The 17,655-nt window shown below is 44.2% G+C and overlaps 1 protein-coding gene across 3 annotated transcripts in view; it reads left to right on the forward strand.

The window, feature by feature from the left end:
- NQO1 (NAD(P)H quinone dehydrogenase 1) overlaps positions 1–13,833 on the forward strand; it is a 182,823-nt gene extending 168,990 nt beyond the window's left edge. For all 3 annotated transcript variants that reach the window (XM_069635519.1, XM_069635521.1, XM_069635520.1), the window contains exons 5-6: positions 12,249–12,350; positions 13,438–13,833. In XM_069635519.1, the coding sequence (XP_069491620.1) occupies positions 12,249–12,350; positions 13,438–13,752 (417 nt within the window). In that variant the 3' untranslated portion in view covers positions 13,753–13,833. The remainder of the gene's footprint in view (positions 1–12,248; positions 12,351–13,437) is intronic.
- Positions 13,834–17,655: the final 3,822 nt, after the last annotated feature.

The following is a 17,655-nucleotide window of genomic DNA, read 5'->3' on the forward strand; positions in this document are numbered from 1 at the left end:
GTCGCTGTAGCTATAGCATGATTGGGCTTCCTATGCACAATTAGCAATTGAGTGACGCCTTGCGGCCTAACCTGCGCTGTAGCAGCCTCGTAGTCTTTAATGCACTGCGCTACGCATAGCTTTTTGTTATCGGAAAAATAGGGATAGGAAATCACTCTGGAATCGGATTTCGTCCTCTGCACAATAGTAAATGCAATTCCTTCAGGATAAAAGATCTTTCTTTCTGTCTATCTCTAATGCTTTTACATCTGAAACTCTCCGACATGCTGTCAGACAGAGTAACATCGCCAGTTTCCCTGAAAGCTGAGATCTGGATAGCTGACTATTTTCTGGCCATCTCATAAACAACTGTAGGACGTCACGGACGTCCCATAAAGTAGAATATTTGGGCTCCGGCGGCCTCTTTAATCTAATCCATCTCAGTAGCCTGTGGACTGCTGGGTGTTCTCCTACTGGAGCTCCTTCCACCCTGTCGCGTCCTGCGGATAGGGCGGATCTATAAACTCCCAGCGTCCTGTAAGCACAGCCTTCGAGAAATTTGTTCGCTAGGAAGTTAAGGACCTGTACTACAGGTGCTGAAACGGGATCCAACTGCAGGTTTGCGCACCATCGTGCCCAGGCATCCCATGCCGAACTATAGCACCTAAAGGTGGAAGGTGCCCAGGAATCTCTGATGCAATCTGCAGCGATCTGTGAAATTCCTGGCAGTTCCCATCTCTTCCTGAAATTCTGCATGCTATGAGCTGCAGGGAGCCCGCCTCCACTAGGGGGTGATACTGGCCGGATGGGCTGAGGAGGAGGTCCGGGCGATGCAGAATCTTCCTCGGAAAATCCGAGGAAAGTTCCATCACTACTGGAAACCAGGGCTGAGATTTCCAAAGGGGGACCACTAGTACCAACTCTGCTAGGTCTCTGCGAACCTTCGCTAGAAGTCTCGTGATCATTATGAAAGGTGGGAACGCTTAATGAACTGCTCCTGTCCACAACTGTAGAAACGCATCTGTTCCCGCTGCACCCGGGTCCATCCTCCAACTGAAGTAATTGGTTGTCTGCGCATTCAGTCTGGATGCAAACAGATCTGTGTGTAGGGGACCCCACACTCTGTTTAATTCGTGAAAGACTTGGGGAAGCAGTTTCCAGTTGCTGGAATCTGTCGGGTATCGAGAGTTCCAGTCTGCTACATCGTTCTGCACTCCCGAAAGATATTCTGCCGCTACTGTTATCTGATGCTGAAGGCAATAGTGCCAGAAGTCTTTCGCTAGTTCTGCAAGCATTCTCAATCCGGTACCCCCCAATTTGTTTATCGTTCTGCGGAGATGTTGTCCATCTTCAACAGTACAGAGCACTTGACTGTGCCCTTGGTGAAAGACTGAACCGCGAACAAGCCTGCTAATAGCTCGAGGCAGTTTATGTGCAGATGTAATTCGTCCTCTGACCATTTTCCTCCGGTCTCTGACCACATCTTGCTCCCCACCCTGCTCTGCTCGCGTCGGATTCTATTATGAGCTCTGGCCTGTCGCCGAAGATGGCGCAACCGTTCCAGGCTTCCATGTTTTGCAGCCACCAGTGAAGCTCTGAGATTGCTTCCCTGTCTAAGGTTATCAATTGATGGTAGCCCAGACCTCCTTGCAAGTGTCTGGTCTTGAGCCTCTGAAGGGCTCTGTAATGTAGGGGGCCCTGGAAGATGGCCTGAATGGAAGCTGCCAGAAGCCCTACTATTCTAGCTAGGTATCGAAGAGAGATTATCTTCTTCGTTAGGACTGTCTTGATCTCCTTCTTTATCGCTCTCACTTTCTGGTTCGGGAGTTCCAGTGTTGCTTTCACTGTGTCTATGATAAACCCCAGGAATTCTATTCTTTGAATTGGCTGTAATTGAGACTTGTCAAGGTTCACCAGGAATCCCAGCGAAGATAGTAGGGTGAAAACCCAACGCACATCATTGACTAGAGAGCATTTGTTCTGGTTTAGGATCAGAATATCGTCTAGATAAATTATGATCCGAATACCTCTTTCTCTTATGGCCTCATCAGTTTGAAGGCCCTGTTCCAGCGGAAGCGTAGGTACCTGCGATGGGCTTCTGCTATGGGCACTGTAAGATACGCGTCTTTCAGGTCTAGACGTGCTAGCCAATCTCTTTCGCGCAACAAGTCTCTGAGAAGATGGATTCCCTCCATCTTGAAGTGATTGTACTTTAGCCATTCGTTTAGGTTTTTCAGATTGATAACTGGACGGACTTTTTCTTTTCTGTGGACGAGGAACATATTGCTTATAAACCCAGGGGAAGACTGCGTCTGGCGTTCTATCGCACCTTTCTGGAGAAGCTTCACTAGCTCGCTCTGAAGAAGCGCTGCTTCCTGCCCTGATGGGTGTATCGCTTGCGGCTCTTGGCATTGAAAGGGGTCGCCTAAAAAGTCCATGCGCAAGCCTGCTACGGCGTTTAAAACCCAAGCATCGCTGGATAATGCGCGCCAAGCGTCCAGAAATTGTAGGGTCCTGCGCCCCACTTGCACGCTCGAAGTACTTGCCACCAGTAGCGCCTGCATGTCTGTAGGAACCTCTTTGCCTGCGACCTCTCGGAAACCTCGTCCTGGAGGGGAAGAAGGCATCTTGTTGTCTTCCCTCCCAATATTGTGCTCTGTGACCTTGGGGCCTGCGATGATAGGAATATCGACCGGACGCTGGCCCTTTGTCGTCCGGTCCCGGCAAAAACTCTTCCGGGAAAGATTCTTTTAATGGAGCTCTGCGCTTTTTCGAGGGCTGAGTAGGTTCCTACGAACTGCAACATCTCCTTCGCAAATGCTTCACCGAAAAGCAGACCTTTTGCTCCTTGCCCTGCTTCATACGACGCTAAGTCGTTTTGAGTCAATTTTTAGGAGCACTCCTCTTCTCCTCTCAGAAGAGAGGGCGCAGTTGGCATTTCCCAAGAAGCACATGGCTCTCTGCGCCCAGTTAGCTAGTACCAGAGGATCTATGGGGGTCCCAGTGTCCTTGGCTTTCTCAGCCAGATCCATAATTTTCGCAAGTGGACCCGCTAAATCCAGTACCTTGTCTTGGCACCCTCTCCACGCTCTATCTACGCCCTTTCTAATGTCTTTAGAAACTTTCGTTACGAATGTGAACATCTTCGGGTCTAGATCGGGGGTCTCCGATAACTTGTCAGGGAGGTCTGGGCGGGGACATTCTGCTCTCATGTGAGATCTTACTTCTCCCTCAAGTGGTTTGCATATATGTTGCGCCATGTAGAGCGCCACTTTTGGGTAGGGTATCCACTCAGATGATTTTGGATGCCTAATGGCCTCCGGATCAAACATATCGTTCGTGTCCTCCTCTTGATCTAGAGTCTCCTCTCCTGCTGCGGGGTGCCCTGGAAGGTCATCCTCTTCCCCTCCATCGTCGGGCGAGTAGCCTTCGTCTATGTCCCCTAAATTATTCACCCCTGGGGCAGTGGGTCTGGGCAGACATTCTGCTGACTTTTCCAGGAAGGCCTTTTTCAATCTTGCGACGGGGTCGTCTGTCTTGTGGGGGTCTTGGTCAACCCTCCTTTCTTTGCTTGGGGGGGGTCAAAGAGACTTTACACCCCTGTTCAACCCCACTAAGAGGATGTCCAGTCGACGGGCCTTTGCCTGGGCTAAGCGCCCTCTTTTTCCTAGGGGATTCATGCTCTTTTTGTAATATCCATGCTTCAAGCATGTCAAGTCTCTGAGGAATAAGTTGTACTCCTTCCGAAACTGCTAGTGAAAGGGAGTCACCCAATACTTTTTTAAAACTGAGACACAGGTCAGTTTCTTGAAGAGAAGGTTCCTCCTCCCACTCTTCCTCGGTATACTGAGCAGTTGTAGAATGTTCCCCTTCATAATGAGCCATAATGTCCTTTAGTTAGCAGAGCTAACGTTCTTTTTGTCGACTGAGAAGATCAGGCTCACAAAATGAGGCAGCTGTAAGACTGCAGGCCTTCTGGAGTCACGCAAGAGTTTCTGTAATCGCACGGGCTCTGTGACAGAAAGTAATGTTTTTTTTTTTTGGGGGGGCGGGGGGGGGGGTTTCTCTCTCTCCAGAGGGCACTCCACGCAGCTTTTCTCCTCTCGCTTGCGATAGTAATACGAATGCCGGAGGGGCTCTGGGGAAGACGGGAAGGTTAGAGACCTCCCGCTTCCCCAGGGTCCTAGCGCACGCCTGCCGTGCGACGCACTGTGGAGCGGGCCGGATGCCTCTCACAGGCGAGAGCGCCCGCGGCTCCGCCTCCAGTCTCCCAAAGTTCGGGTTAGTTCTATTCCGAGCCGCTTTAATATGATGTGGAGCAGGCGCAATGGCATCGCTCTATAGATACACTCGCAAGAGTACTAATCATGGAAGAAATATAATATAAATAATAATATTCAAAACTAGATATTTTTTCTTTTTTTTATATATATGCTGCGCGCTAGCGTTCAATATAGTCGTTTTAATCGAATTCAGAAACAAAATTAACTTTAGAGTCACATTTAATAGAGAAAATAAGCACTTATCTCGTATGTTGGCAGCAAAAAGAAAGAGGAAGGAACCTTGTACGGGGACTCCTTATAGGGGAGGCAGGCACCGGATTGGTGGAGGAAGGACTACTGTTTACAAGGAGGCTCTTGGGATTTGTAGGAGATCGATATAGAGCTTCTGGAAAGAGAAACAAACTTTTAAACTAAAGATTTCTTTTACTGAAAGCAGAAAGAAACATTTGTTTTGAAAAAGTGTATTAAAAATGTTGAATTGCTGTGTTGGTGGCAAATTAAAGAGTTAAGCATAATGCTCGCCTCTGTCTTGTTATAGAATGTCAAACACAGTTGGAAAACCAAGTGGAATCTGCCTGCCCACTACATTTCCAGCCAATAACGATCAAAGAAATGCTCTAATTTCTCAATTCTATGCACCCAACCTACTGCCATGATGAAATTCTTCCCTCTAAAATTGTTTTTAACAATCTTAATATCTTTGCTCCTTTTTTAGTGTGTTTTGTAAATTCTACTTTTGAACGCAGTACGATTCCTGATGTAATAAAACAGGTAGCAATTACTCCCCCGCTAAATAAACCTTATCTTAATCCAACAGACCCTAACAACCTCCGTCCTAAAACAAATTCACAATTTCTTCTGAAAATCAGTAATTTTGCATCCAATGCAATCAGGTTTTCGGGCCTCTCATGGCACAAATGCTCGATTTTCTGGAGAGAGGTAAGGCTGGCCCCTTAATTCTTTTAGATTTATCAGCTTTGTTTGATTTATTAGATCACAAACGTTTGCAGGATGTCTTGAATACTACAGGGAATTGCTTGGAAGAAGCTGTTAAATGGATTCACTCTTTTTTGAGTATTAGAGAATCTCGGGTATGTTGGGGCGATCCTTCTTTGGTTGTAAACAGAACACTCTATGGAGTACCGCAGAGAGCTTGTCTGTCTCCAGCCCTGTTTTTAATCTTTATCTGAAGCCTTTTTGTGACCTGCTAACCACTTGCAGCGTCTACTTTTGCTAATTACGCTGACGATACTCAACTGGTAATGGAGCGGAGTGGTGACTATAAGACAGACATGCTGAATTCTATCTATGGCCTGATAAAAGGCTGTCGAGCAATTGGTTCTGCCTTAATCCTTCTTCGACAGAGCTCATGATATCTGGCTCTCTGCAGGTAGGAGCAAAACGTAGTCCTTAATGCAAGAGTATGGACTTTGAAGGCATTCATATAAGTACCCTAGACAAAGTCAAAACCTTGAGTATCTATTTTGAAGCCTCTTTTAATTCAAAAGTGCAGGTGGATGGAGTAGTTAAAATCTTGAGATGGTATTGAGAGCTATTGAGGCATGCCGAGCCCTTTTGTGTCACAGTATAATCGTGAAATTCTGCTCTGAACCATAATTGCACCTCAGCTGGACTACTGTAACGCTCTTCCTCTAAGGGCTAATAACCAATGCATAACCAGACTCCAGAGTCTTCAAAATGAAGCAGTTTGGATTATAAATGATATCCCAAAAAGAGACCATATATCTCAGGCTAGAAGAGAACTTCACTTGTTACCTGTAGCTGCCAGATTAAGATTCAAGGCTCTCTCTATAGCTCCAAGATCATGTTTGGGACTGCCCCTATTTACCTTAAGAAACGTTTAATTTCCTACACTCCATCTAGACACTTACGCTCCAGAACTCAAGGACAGTTGACTGTACCAAAAACAAACAAATCTAAAGGACTTGGTCGCACTTTTGCGGTTCGGACCCCCTTAGCATGGAACACACTTCCCCTGAATCTAAGTCTATAGTAACTGTTTTCGGTGGTAAAGAAACATCTGAAAACATGGCTGTTTGAATAAATCCTGCTTCTTTCCTGTTATGGGCCCCACTGTTAGATAGCTTCCCTCTGGCCGTCCTGTCCTTTTTGTGTTGGCTCTTCGTGTTCGTGTTCTGTGCCCTGATGCTTGTGTGCTTTGGTGCAATATAAATAATGAATTAAAAAAAATATCCAACCCTGTAATCTGATCAAGATGAAGAAATCTGTCTTGGAGAGTGCCTGTGATCGCACTGAATAGTAGGGTGTACGAAAACGGTGTGTGGAGTCAGCAATCTATGGGCCATAGAAAAACCAGGTAGAGTCCTTTTTAACTGAATGATATACCTCTTTCTGGAAAGTGAGTCTTCTCTGGGAATGGTGCCTATGAACGTTCTCAGAGTACATCCTCTTAGACCATGAGCACACTCACTATGGTTAACTGACTTCTAGACTGGGTAGTGGATCCTGTTTCGTCTGCACAATTAAGTGCCAGAAAAATTGCATTGTAAAAGGTTCAGCCATTCTGACCACTACTGCCCATCCTGAAAGGTCGTTTCCTAAGGTATAACTTCACATAGACCTTACAATGACAAGATGTCATGTTTCCTAAAATTGGTAGGGTCTTCGTGTTCTATTAGAATATTAGTTAGTTAGTAAAACTTTTTATTTTGACCTAAACCTTAAAAGCACACTCATAAAATAATAATACACACCTACTTGCAAAATCTACATACCAAATATGTCAGTACTATACAGAAATGGCAAAATGGAAATAATAAATCGCCTCTTGGATACAAATCAACGCAGTTTCAAGCAGTATTCATCACATAAAAGTAAAAAGTCGAGATTTCATAAAACCACAGCGGTACTAAGAGGTAGGTGCATGACGGAAACCGATAGCCCTTCACTATTTTAGCTTTCAACATGCAATCAAAACCATGCCCGATGCAAGCTTAAATTCCCATAATACCACACTCATTACTTGCTACCTGCTTGGAATTATGGGCAATTCTGCCCTCTGTGCCTATTGCAAGCACAGTAAGAGCCTTGGCTCTTATAGCTCAAGCCATATGAATATTAGGGCACTGTAAAAATAATAGCAGTGTTAAATGTAGACTTGCATAGGGCTAATGTGTTGAGGGGTGAGAAATGTGAGCCAGACAATTTTCTGAAGATTTGTCAAAAGATGCCATTTTATTAACTCAAAAAGGTTGCATAAATGCCTCACTGTCTCTACCCGACAAGGATTTCCCTGCCTAAAATAAACTAAAAGAAACACTCTAACAAAAGGATTCTGTCCCTCGCACTTGAACATTCACAATTTAACGAGGCAATATATATGGCAGTTTAAAAGCAACAAATATAAGTCATATTCACATTGTAACAACTGTTTTTCCTTCTAGAGGTCAATTCCCCTTCCCCAGATTCAAGCAGGATTTTGTTCAATAGTTCAAAAAGGTTAAAGAAATCCTGTCTCGTAACAAAGTTCCACTGCAGTTCTCTTTTTGATTCCAATTCTGATAATACAAAAGTTCCAACTTGATGACATAACGTTCCAGCTTGCTTTCAACCAATAATTCACAAGTGTGCAACAAAGTTTTCCTCATGGTATTTGCAACAAAATTCTTAAAACAACTTCCGTTCAACAACTCAGAATATTTCCTTATTTCATTGGTTTCAAAAAAAAGATCTTTGTCAGGATATGTCTGCACCAGTTCACAAAACCACTTGTTTGACAGTATTAAATACTTCTGCAGCAGTTCACACAACTCGTGCTTCAACAATATTAATTTGTCAGGATGATTCTGCATTAATCTGCAAAACATGTCAGTGGTTCCTCAGCTTCTTCTTCAAGACATTTAACCATACCACAGTACTTCAAGGGCTTTCACCTGGTCTACTCACCTGTCAGGTTTATTAAGGCAAAGTTCTGTGCTCTGGTGTACTCTCCTGCCAAAACTCAAACAGGTTAGTAATATCTTTGCTCCACACATCAAATATAAGAAACACTACAAGGGAAACTAGAACCACACTGGGGCCATTTGTTATACCCATGTGTTGGCCACACTCTCTGCAGGTTATGCTCCACTCCCTTTGAACAACTTCCTTTAGAACGGCAGCTACTCTTGTTTCTTCCCTTTTCCACTAACCAACTGCTGATTAGGTTTCTGTTTCAATTTCACACTTCTTTGGCTTTGGTAATGTGGTTTTAAGTCCGCTCTCGGGACCTCCTTTTCATATGAGCAATAGTTTTTACCAAAACTGAAAACACCAACTGCCTTCTTTTGGCTTTGGCAATTTTGGCTTTGGCAATTTTGGTTCTTCTTTAATGATGGTTTATCTTTTCTCTTATAGGTACTGCCCATTTTTGTTGTTGGCTCTTAAGCACACAATCGCATTCTTTTGGTATGGTAATCCGATTCCTATTTTGCCATCTGTGCCCTTTTAAATCAGCTTGGATGTCAATATAAAAATTAACTTCCTTTACATTGCTTTGTTATGCATTTACCACGTTTCTATGGTTAAGGCCCCTGGACTTGGCTAGCGGGCGGTTATGGAGCGCTTCGAGGTCACTAACTAACAGTGAATTCAACAGGTCTGGCATGTGCTTCAGTTCGCCTCGCTGCCTCCAGGTCCTCTGCTTCACTTGCCCCACGTGGTCCGGTGATCTCTGCTCCACTGTCTTCCATGGCTTGGGTCTGTCACCAGCAGGGCTCTCCTGGCTCCCACAACATGTTGGTGCTCGCCTGCCACCGGTGCTTGTCAGATGAGGGGGAAAGTTATCAAAAGGTGTGCTTTCCGCTGCACAACCTCTGCAGCTGCATTCCTCAGAGGGAGAGTCATTACTCCCAACGCTTCCTGCTGTGCCAGCTCTGCAATTACAGTCTTAGGCCCTTTCAGGACTGGCATCTACTTCACACGACACTGTGGTCCCGGCGTCTCTGCTCATACACAACCTCTCCTTATGCTGCCACGTGGAGGTAGGAAAACGACCACCCCTTCTACTACTACTCCATACCAAGGCCTGCACCTGAGGGGCTTTTTATGCCTCCCAGTCCTTCTAAGGTGTGGATTATTATTCCTGTTTGAATGCAACCTGCAGTCCTGTGCTTCGTCTTCATCCCAGTACTTTGGGATTTATGGGACTTGTAGTCCACAATATCAAATTCAGCTTTCTTAGTGAATTTATCATCACCACGTTCACTATTCATCTTAAACATATTCCCCAAAGTACTATAAGGATTCCTTTTAGTTATCAGACTTTACAGAAGTGTGTAGTTTCTTCGGATTTAAATTTGTAACATTTAAAGACTCTTCTTCCTTACTATGCTGGGACTCATAGGGGCTTTCATGTCTATGAATGGCAGTGACTTTAAGAGGGTTTTTCTGACTCTCAGAACACAACTGCTTGTGATTTTTCATCTATATCCCCGACAGTCAGTTTGAGAAAATAAAAGCTCTCTCAGACAGCAAGCCATTACATATTCCAGTATTAAGGATATTCCCGTCCTTGAAGACAGATACCGCGTCTCATCCCACAAAGTCCTCTTATTTCCCAGGTGATCCTGTCGACTAACGCCGACCCTCCCCCAACCCCCCAGGGTTAGGATCAGGAAGTGTCTACCATTCCCTGGACACCTAGGAGGAGGCTTTAGGTAGGGTTTTCATTAGCACTTTGTCGGATTCATCACAGCGTCCATAAGATTTGGAACAGTGTGTTTTCAGAAGCAGCTTATGTAATCATGCACTGGGAACATTATAAGTGGGCATAAAAAGAAAAATGTGCTGCGTTCTCCTTTTGCAATGAATTGCTCCTACCCCACAACAGGAGGATTCTTAGTTGAAATGTAATATAAAGGGCACGAAGATACCTGTGAGACACTACATTCAAATAATTTTCATATTTATTTATATTTATATAGCGCGCAAGCAGCCCAAGGGCATTGAGGCGCGGTTACTTGCAAAAAACTTAGTTAAAAGTCCTAAAGAACTAAAGTCCATCCCATTGGCCCAATAATCTGTGGAAAGTTTAGACCCAAAACATGCTATGTTAGCCCTCTCCATCAATACAGATTCTAATCGGTGGCCAATGCACTTGGAGCCAATAGCTATTTGATGTGGATTATGCCAGAGCTCAGCCAAGTCTAGCTCCTGCAATGAAGCACGTACATGAGAGCACCATTTCAACTCCGGGCCTCCAGGCTGTAACAGCACATCGTCCATTGCCTCTCTATATTTACCCAGAAGGCAGGATGTCCATAAACTGAGCCAGTACTGGACTGGTGCAATGAAGATCACATCAGAGATGCAGCGCTGATTAAGTTCCAGGCGTAACATTACATTAGGGGTTGAATCTGGGATGTAGAACCCTTTTTTAAGAAATTTGTTCTCTATGGTTACCAATTTAGAACTGGGCAGATGGCACAATAGCTCAGCGCCAAAAGTGGCAGCAGTTCTTGCGCTTGGGTTATGGAGCTGTAAAACCGTCTGGTAAGTAAGCGCCTGTGACATGATCTTGGCCGAACTTCAAGATTGCGTTACTTTGCCTCTCAAGAGTAAGCATAGCCTTATTCCACTTGACTTGCCTAACTGCCATTCCCAGAAACCTGATACACCAGTGACAACCTGCTGAATTGCATGGCCTTCTATCCTAATCCTTAATATATTAGATCCCCTCTGCCCAGGTGTGTGAAAAGCCATTGCATGTAAAAGCTGTGGCCTTCTTATAAATGATAAGATCGTCGGCAGACTGAAGACGACTAAGTACAGCAGGATTCAGGGAAAGCAAGACAGCATCATCTGCAAATAATAAAAGCGGGACTTTATCTGTGTCTATTTTGATGATCTTGTTAATAAATACTCAGAATGAAATTGACGTGAGAACGCTTCCCTGTCTCACCCCTTGGTCGATACTAATAGGGCTGTTAAATCGCCTGCTAAATTCCACCTAACCCTAGTGGTGTTACCGTTAAGGCCCTGATTCCCATGTAAAATCTGCAGAAGGATATTAATTTCTAGCAGGGCCTTCCACAGCTTCGACCGTGGGACGCGTCAAAGGCGCGTTTTAGGTCGATAAAGATGGCATACAGGCACATCTTCCTCAGGTGGACATACTTTTGGACTGACGACTGAAGTCTGAAGGCCTGGTCTATGGTGCTGAGGCCTAGCTGGAAACCAGACTGGAGATGGCTAATGATATTCTGTTCACTCATCCATTCTTCCAAATGCGATAGTAAGACCCTAGCCTATATTTTGCTGGATGCAGCGAGGAGTGAAATTGACCTGTAATTCCCAGGGAATTTGTGCCCCCTTTTTTGTACAATGGGATAATTACGGCCTTTGTCTAGGATTCTGGCATCTTGCCCGATATAGCAACTGCATTGAATAAAGGATAGAAAAAAATCTCTGCCCAAACCTCAGCTTCGCTCTTGAATAGATCTACAGGGGCCTTGCTAAATTTCTGCAACTCCACCGCCTTTTTTTAATCTCTAGCAATAGAAATCTCAGGCCAGATCTCTTGTCCCCCCTGATTGGTGAACCTCCTCGCCAGGAACGCTAGTTCCATCAGTCAAGGCATACAATTTGGAGAAATTCTGCACTGACTCAATCTTGGAAATGCAACAGGGCAACTTCATTATCGCCTTTCCTGGGCCGAGATACCCTACACCAAAATTCAGAGCCATCTTTCCGAATTGCGGCATCCAACAACACTTACATACTCCATTATCTCCTAGGGCGTGGGTAACCACCTCAATTATGTCATTTTTTACCCTGATATTCATAGAGTATTAGTGTATTGGGGGGGGCTTACGTATAGTTACTTTGTAGTAAGTTTTATAAATGGTATGTTGTGATTCGTGAAAAGGATTGTGGTGAACAAGACATAAATTGTATGTTTCAAAATGCAGAAGGATAAATACTTCTGCCGAGTTGGTGTCAATTACATGTTTTGTTGTCTTGCAGAAAAAGAAGGCTGTACTGTCATTTACCACTGGAGGGACGAGCTCTATGTACACCCCTACTGGCGTGAACGGTGATATCAACATTCTCCTCTGGCCAGTGCAGGTACTGCTTTTGAGGGAGCCTAAACTGAAGTGTAGGTTACAGAAAAGCTTTGGCCTAGGTGATTTTAAAAATTGGAACGAGCCCCGTGAAGGTCTGCACTCCCAGATTATTCACTCATTTGGACCTTTTGCCTGACTTTGATGCAGCCAAACACGCTGGTGACTTGAACAGCAAAATCGTATTTCGGCTTCCCATTGGAAATGCATCATCCCCTACACTTGACAGCACAGTGTTTCTTCTTCACACGCCAAGATGCAGCACCTGCGTCTAAAATGGGAAGAAGCAAAGAAATGTGACAGGCCAGAATTGTATAGATTCACTTGGTGTCACTGGATGAACCTGTTGCAATTTTATTTATTTAAATATGGCTATTCTTAAACAAGCCTGGCCTATTTTGTGTCCCATGTGGTTAAAATGATTTCTAGGCCGGGAGATGGCCAAACTGTCACACGCTGGATGTTTTGGCCAAAACTTACCATCAACCCCAGCCACCATAGCTAGTGATAAGGCATCTTGGGAATTGTAGGACAAAATATCTGGAGGGTGAAAGTTTGGCTACCCCTTTCTCAGAAGGACCTATTTACAGTGAACCGAGCTAGCAGTCTAAAAGCTGATCAGTGAGCCAAGTCTTTTGGCGGTTAGCATGGAGCCCTTTTAACTGCCCATGTTCTACAGCATTTTATCCCAGAATGCTCCAGGGTTAGGCCAGTGTGCAGTAAGATGACCTGCTATCTGTGTTTATGTATCTCCTTTCACAATGCCCAGGGACATTATTCTTTTGTCAATTTCTCTGTGTAAAAGTGTTTTCTTGTTATTTGTTTTGCAACAATGGGTTCGTTTAATTTGGTCTGTGATAAGGATTTACTTGATTAAATAAGCACTATAGGCGATGGAACATATGAGGTCCATGAAAAAATGATTGCGGAATAAGCTTCTGATGCACAATCACATTAAAAGAATGGGGTGCTAATAAGTAGGTGTGACTATGTACTGAGGCGATTTGTAAAAGTGAAGTTCTTTTAACTTGGCTTGTGCCATCAAGCGAAGACCTTATTTTTGACTTTTTCCTTTCTGCTTCTCCCTACAGCAAGGCATCCTACATTTCTGTGGCTTTCAAGTGCTAGAGCCCCAGATAGCGTATTCCATCGCTCACACGCCCCCTGAGGCACGTGAACAGATCTTGGAGGGTTGGAAGAAAAGATTGGAGAGCATCTGGGAGGAGAAATCCATTTCCTTTGTCCCAAATGGGGATTTTGATTTAACATTTCCTGGAGGCTTTGCCCTGAAGAAGGAAGTGCAGAAGGCAAACTCTAGTGCGAAATACGGCTTAACTGTAGGCCAGCACCTCGGGAAGGCTTTGCCGCCGGATAACCAAGTTAAAGCTGGCTGCACCAAGCTCTGAACAAGGACTCTTAAAATTGATTACCTGGATTAATTTGGAACTGTATGACATTGTCCTTCATAATAAATAATATAAAATACTCTTCAGTCTTTTTACGTCAACAATTTTTTCTCGAGGGATATTGGGCCTCATTCCGAGTACGGCGCTAACCAATGGCGCTATTAACGCCTTGGTTGACGCCGTACCCGGACCGGCAGCGCCTTGGTGGATGGCGGAATTACCGCCCCATTCCAAGGTTGGCGGGGCGGTAATTCCCCATTCACCAAGGCTCTTCCCCATTCCCAAATGAGCCCCCATAGGGCTCAATGGGAATGGGGAAGATGCAAACAACGGTGACCGTTCATTACGGTCACCGTTATTGGCTTGGAGGCCCCTTTGCGCCCTCGACTTTAACACCTGCTCAAAGCAGGCGTTAAGGGCGAGGGCGCAAAGGGAACCTCGGAGTATGGCGGTAAGGGATTACCGCCACCGGTCTCGTTACCGGTGGCCGCTATCCCTTACCGCCATACTCGGAATGAGGCCCATTGTGTGCATGCGGATGGAGATATACGTAAATGGGAATCATACAATAATGTCGACCTGAGAATTGCGACGGATGAAAACAACATATATATGTGGGGGGGTATGGGATATTATAGTAGTATAGAGGTGCGGGGGGTCTCCCCCCGCATATCTATGTGGTGCAAACAGGGTTTAATAAAAAAAAAGTCTGCATTTTCGGCCGTCGCAATTATGTGTGGTCTCGGTGATCACATAGATCCCTTAAATGTAGCGCTTCACACAAAATGCGAATTCTTGCTAACAAGTAAGGTACTGATTACAATTTAGATAACAAGGGCCAATCTCCTCTGACACGTGTTCGCATCGGGGGCTGCTATGTTCCTTGTCATCAACATGTGACTATCGCAATATTGGCACGTTCAAAGGAGGTGGCTTTTAATAGTTGGTTTGGGTTACACTACACTGCAATATGTGGGTACTCCCGAATCAGTAGGAAACTGGTAAACTTCTAGCTAATTGTTCAAAAATCTCATATAGCATACGTGTCACATTATCATTGTAAGAAATTAATGTTTATATGAATGATTTTGATATTTAGTAGGTGTGTAAAAATACCAGTAGTCTAAATCAATTTTGGACTTTGCCAGAACATTTATGAATTGTTAAAGGTTGAAAATTTGTATTTAACCAATAAAACAAAAAAAACAAAAAAATGTATGAATTGTGCCCTCATGTGTTTCACTCAAAGGAGCTTTGTCAGGGCGTTTCATGTAATTCTCTCTTAGAACTAAAAGAACATACAGGATCTCAAAAGTGATATTTTAATCCTCCGGTTGTGCAGTCTTTCTTGAATCCACTTAATATCCACATTTGTTATTTTCCTTCTATTTATTACTTGCTGGCCAAATCCGTAGTTTGGGATTACTGAAATGGCGATACGTAATAGTAAAGTAATACGCAGTTGATGATCCTTATTTATTTATAAGTAACCCTTACTCCCAAGTGTCTATGTTGAAGATGCTGTTTGGTAAGCAGTCCTAATGTTTTATGCATGTCTCTTTAATTCTGGAATCATGCGCTCTGTTTATTGTTTGGGATCATTCACACAGGAGTGCTTTAACATTCCAATTACTTACGAGTGTCCTAGTTTAGAGGATTGCTCTGCTGTACAGTGCTTGTGCGCACTGAGTTGACAACCCACACTGCACTGTACAGCAGTGGGAACTCCCCAACCCAGGACACACTCCAAAGTATTTGGACTGTTTATCTCAAATTCAAAGCATTACTGTGCAACCGATCCCAAAGAGTAATTAGAATGCAAAAACCCAGAACTAAGGAGGCATACATAAACATTAGGACTGTTTACTTGATAGTGTCTTAAGCATACAAACTTGAGAGTAAAATCCAGTCCTAAAGATGGATGATGAAACACGTTTTACTTTACCATTGAGTTTCTTGAAATGGCGATTCCCAAAGTATGGTACTGGGCCAGCAAGTAATATATTGGAAGAAAAATAAAAGAAAATTGGGATATTAAGTGTAGACATTCATTTCATTTTAAAAGCTTTATTCGCTTTAAACCTTTAGCACAAATTCATGACAACAAATTCCAAAGGAGAAAAATCGAAAAAGATAATTATATACACTAAAAAACAGATCCATTCATTCAGTTAAAAACCAGAATCATTAAATGAGATGACTACAGCATGCAGATTATGCCATTATTATCTGCTACCACAACATTTGAGGCGAACAAGCGGGCAGCCTCTTTGCGGATACTTTAGTAAATGTTGGTGTAATAGTTTCCCATGAGCCTCCGCCTTGATAGCCAGGCTTGATGCACATACCTTTCAGTTGCAAAAATAACTTTCATATCAACTGGACATATTAAAAACTACACAGCTTTGTGTGTGCTTCTTACCATTTGATCGTTCAATAGCGGTTTCAAATACATACCCCTTAGTTGCAAAGTAATGGGGCAAATTAACATATAATGTGTTAATGTTTAATTTGTGAGTCTGCACAGGCGGCATAGACCAGACCTCATAGATTACCATGATCGAGTGTACCATGCTGTATATAGTTTCCCTAGCCTCAGTCAAACCTATAAGGAGCATTCATATTGTGGTTGGATTTCGTCCAGAAGTCCCTTGCACTTTCCCATCATAACACAGGGCAAGAATTCTGGGCCCTTAAGTAGGGCCCTTTTGGTGTCCACATTTTCTATAGATGTTCTCTTTGCACTTACTTTGAGGTCTATATTTGAAGTCTTCTTACAATCGGTGGGGTTATCCCACAAGATCAGCATTCAATGTGTTATATTGACCAACTAACCACAACTTTGGGCCCCGTCCAAAAGCAAAACATTTCTGAAGGCATCTCAATACAATTCCAACCCTGTGAAAGTCCAGAGTCTAACCCAATATAACACAGGTTTAAGGGCAATCTGCTCTTCTTTAGGAAAGACACTAAGGTCCATTAATACCAGCGAGGTGGGGACATTGTTTTGCAGCAAAAGTAACTTTTCTCCAGCATGGGGTCTGGCATGGATTCACATTCTCATGAATATTCCCCGTCGTCCGTTTCAGTTTTGTTTCTGAACTCTTTCTAATAACCAATCACTGGTCTCTGGGTCATACTGCCCTCTACCTAAGCCCCTCCTCTGACAGCCATCTTCAGATTTTTACCACACATTCAAGTGTTGGGAGTCCTCGTGCTGTAGCTCTCGAGCTTTTACTGTGTATTGTGTTTTTTTTGAAGAGTTTACTCTTATTTTTTCGGGCAATTCGAGCCTCAAGCTCCACCGATTCTTCTTCCGATCAACGCGGACCCGTTTCCGAATTTTCTACGCCTCTCAAGGGTGGATTTTCGTCAAATTACTCTTCTTTGAGGATTCCGGAAGACCTTTGAGGCCTACCCTGATTCAGAAATGGCCCAGGACAAAGGAGATTTGATGCCTACTGGATCCAAACTGTTTAGGAACTGCCCAGGATGTGGACTGCAGAACGTCTTTGAGGACGAGCACTCCCGGTGCCTCTACTGCCTACACGCAGACAAGACGCATGTGGAAGAGGACTGTGCGTTCTGCAAGAACATGTCCGTCCGGACCATGAAGGACCATCGTAAACGGCTTGCTGACTGGCTGGAGGCAAAGAGCCCAGCAGCAGGTGAGAAGAAGAAATCCGAGCTATCTTCTAAGACCTTTGAGGGCGCTCCGACGACGGGAGCCCAACAAAAGGCAAAGCACTGCGAGTCTGCGGGCACTGGGAGCGCTGTTGGCTCAGGCTCCTCGGCTGCCAGGCAGGGTGCGATTGTCACCGAAACCATCATCCACGAGCCAATGCACTGGCTCGGTGAAAAGGAAGTCGGAGAACCCGGGTAAGCTGCGGGAGAAGCCCCGGT

The sequence above is a fragment of the Ambystoma mexicanum genome, chromosome 1q (assembly GCF_040938575.1).
Source record: "Ambystoma mexicanum isolate Mex_15411 chromosome 1q, UKY_AmexF1_1, whole genome shotgun sequence".
Taxonomy (NCBI): Eukaryota; Metazoa; Chordata; class Amphibia; order Caudata; family Ambystomatidae; genus Ambystoma; species Ambystoma mexicanum.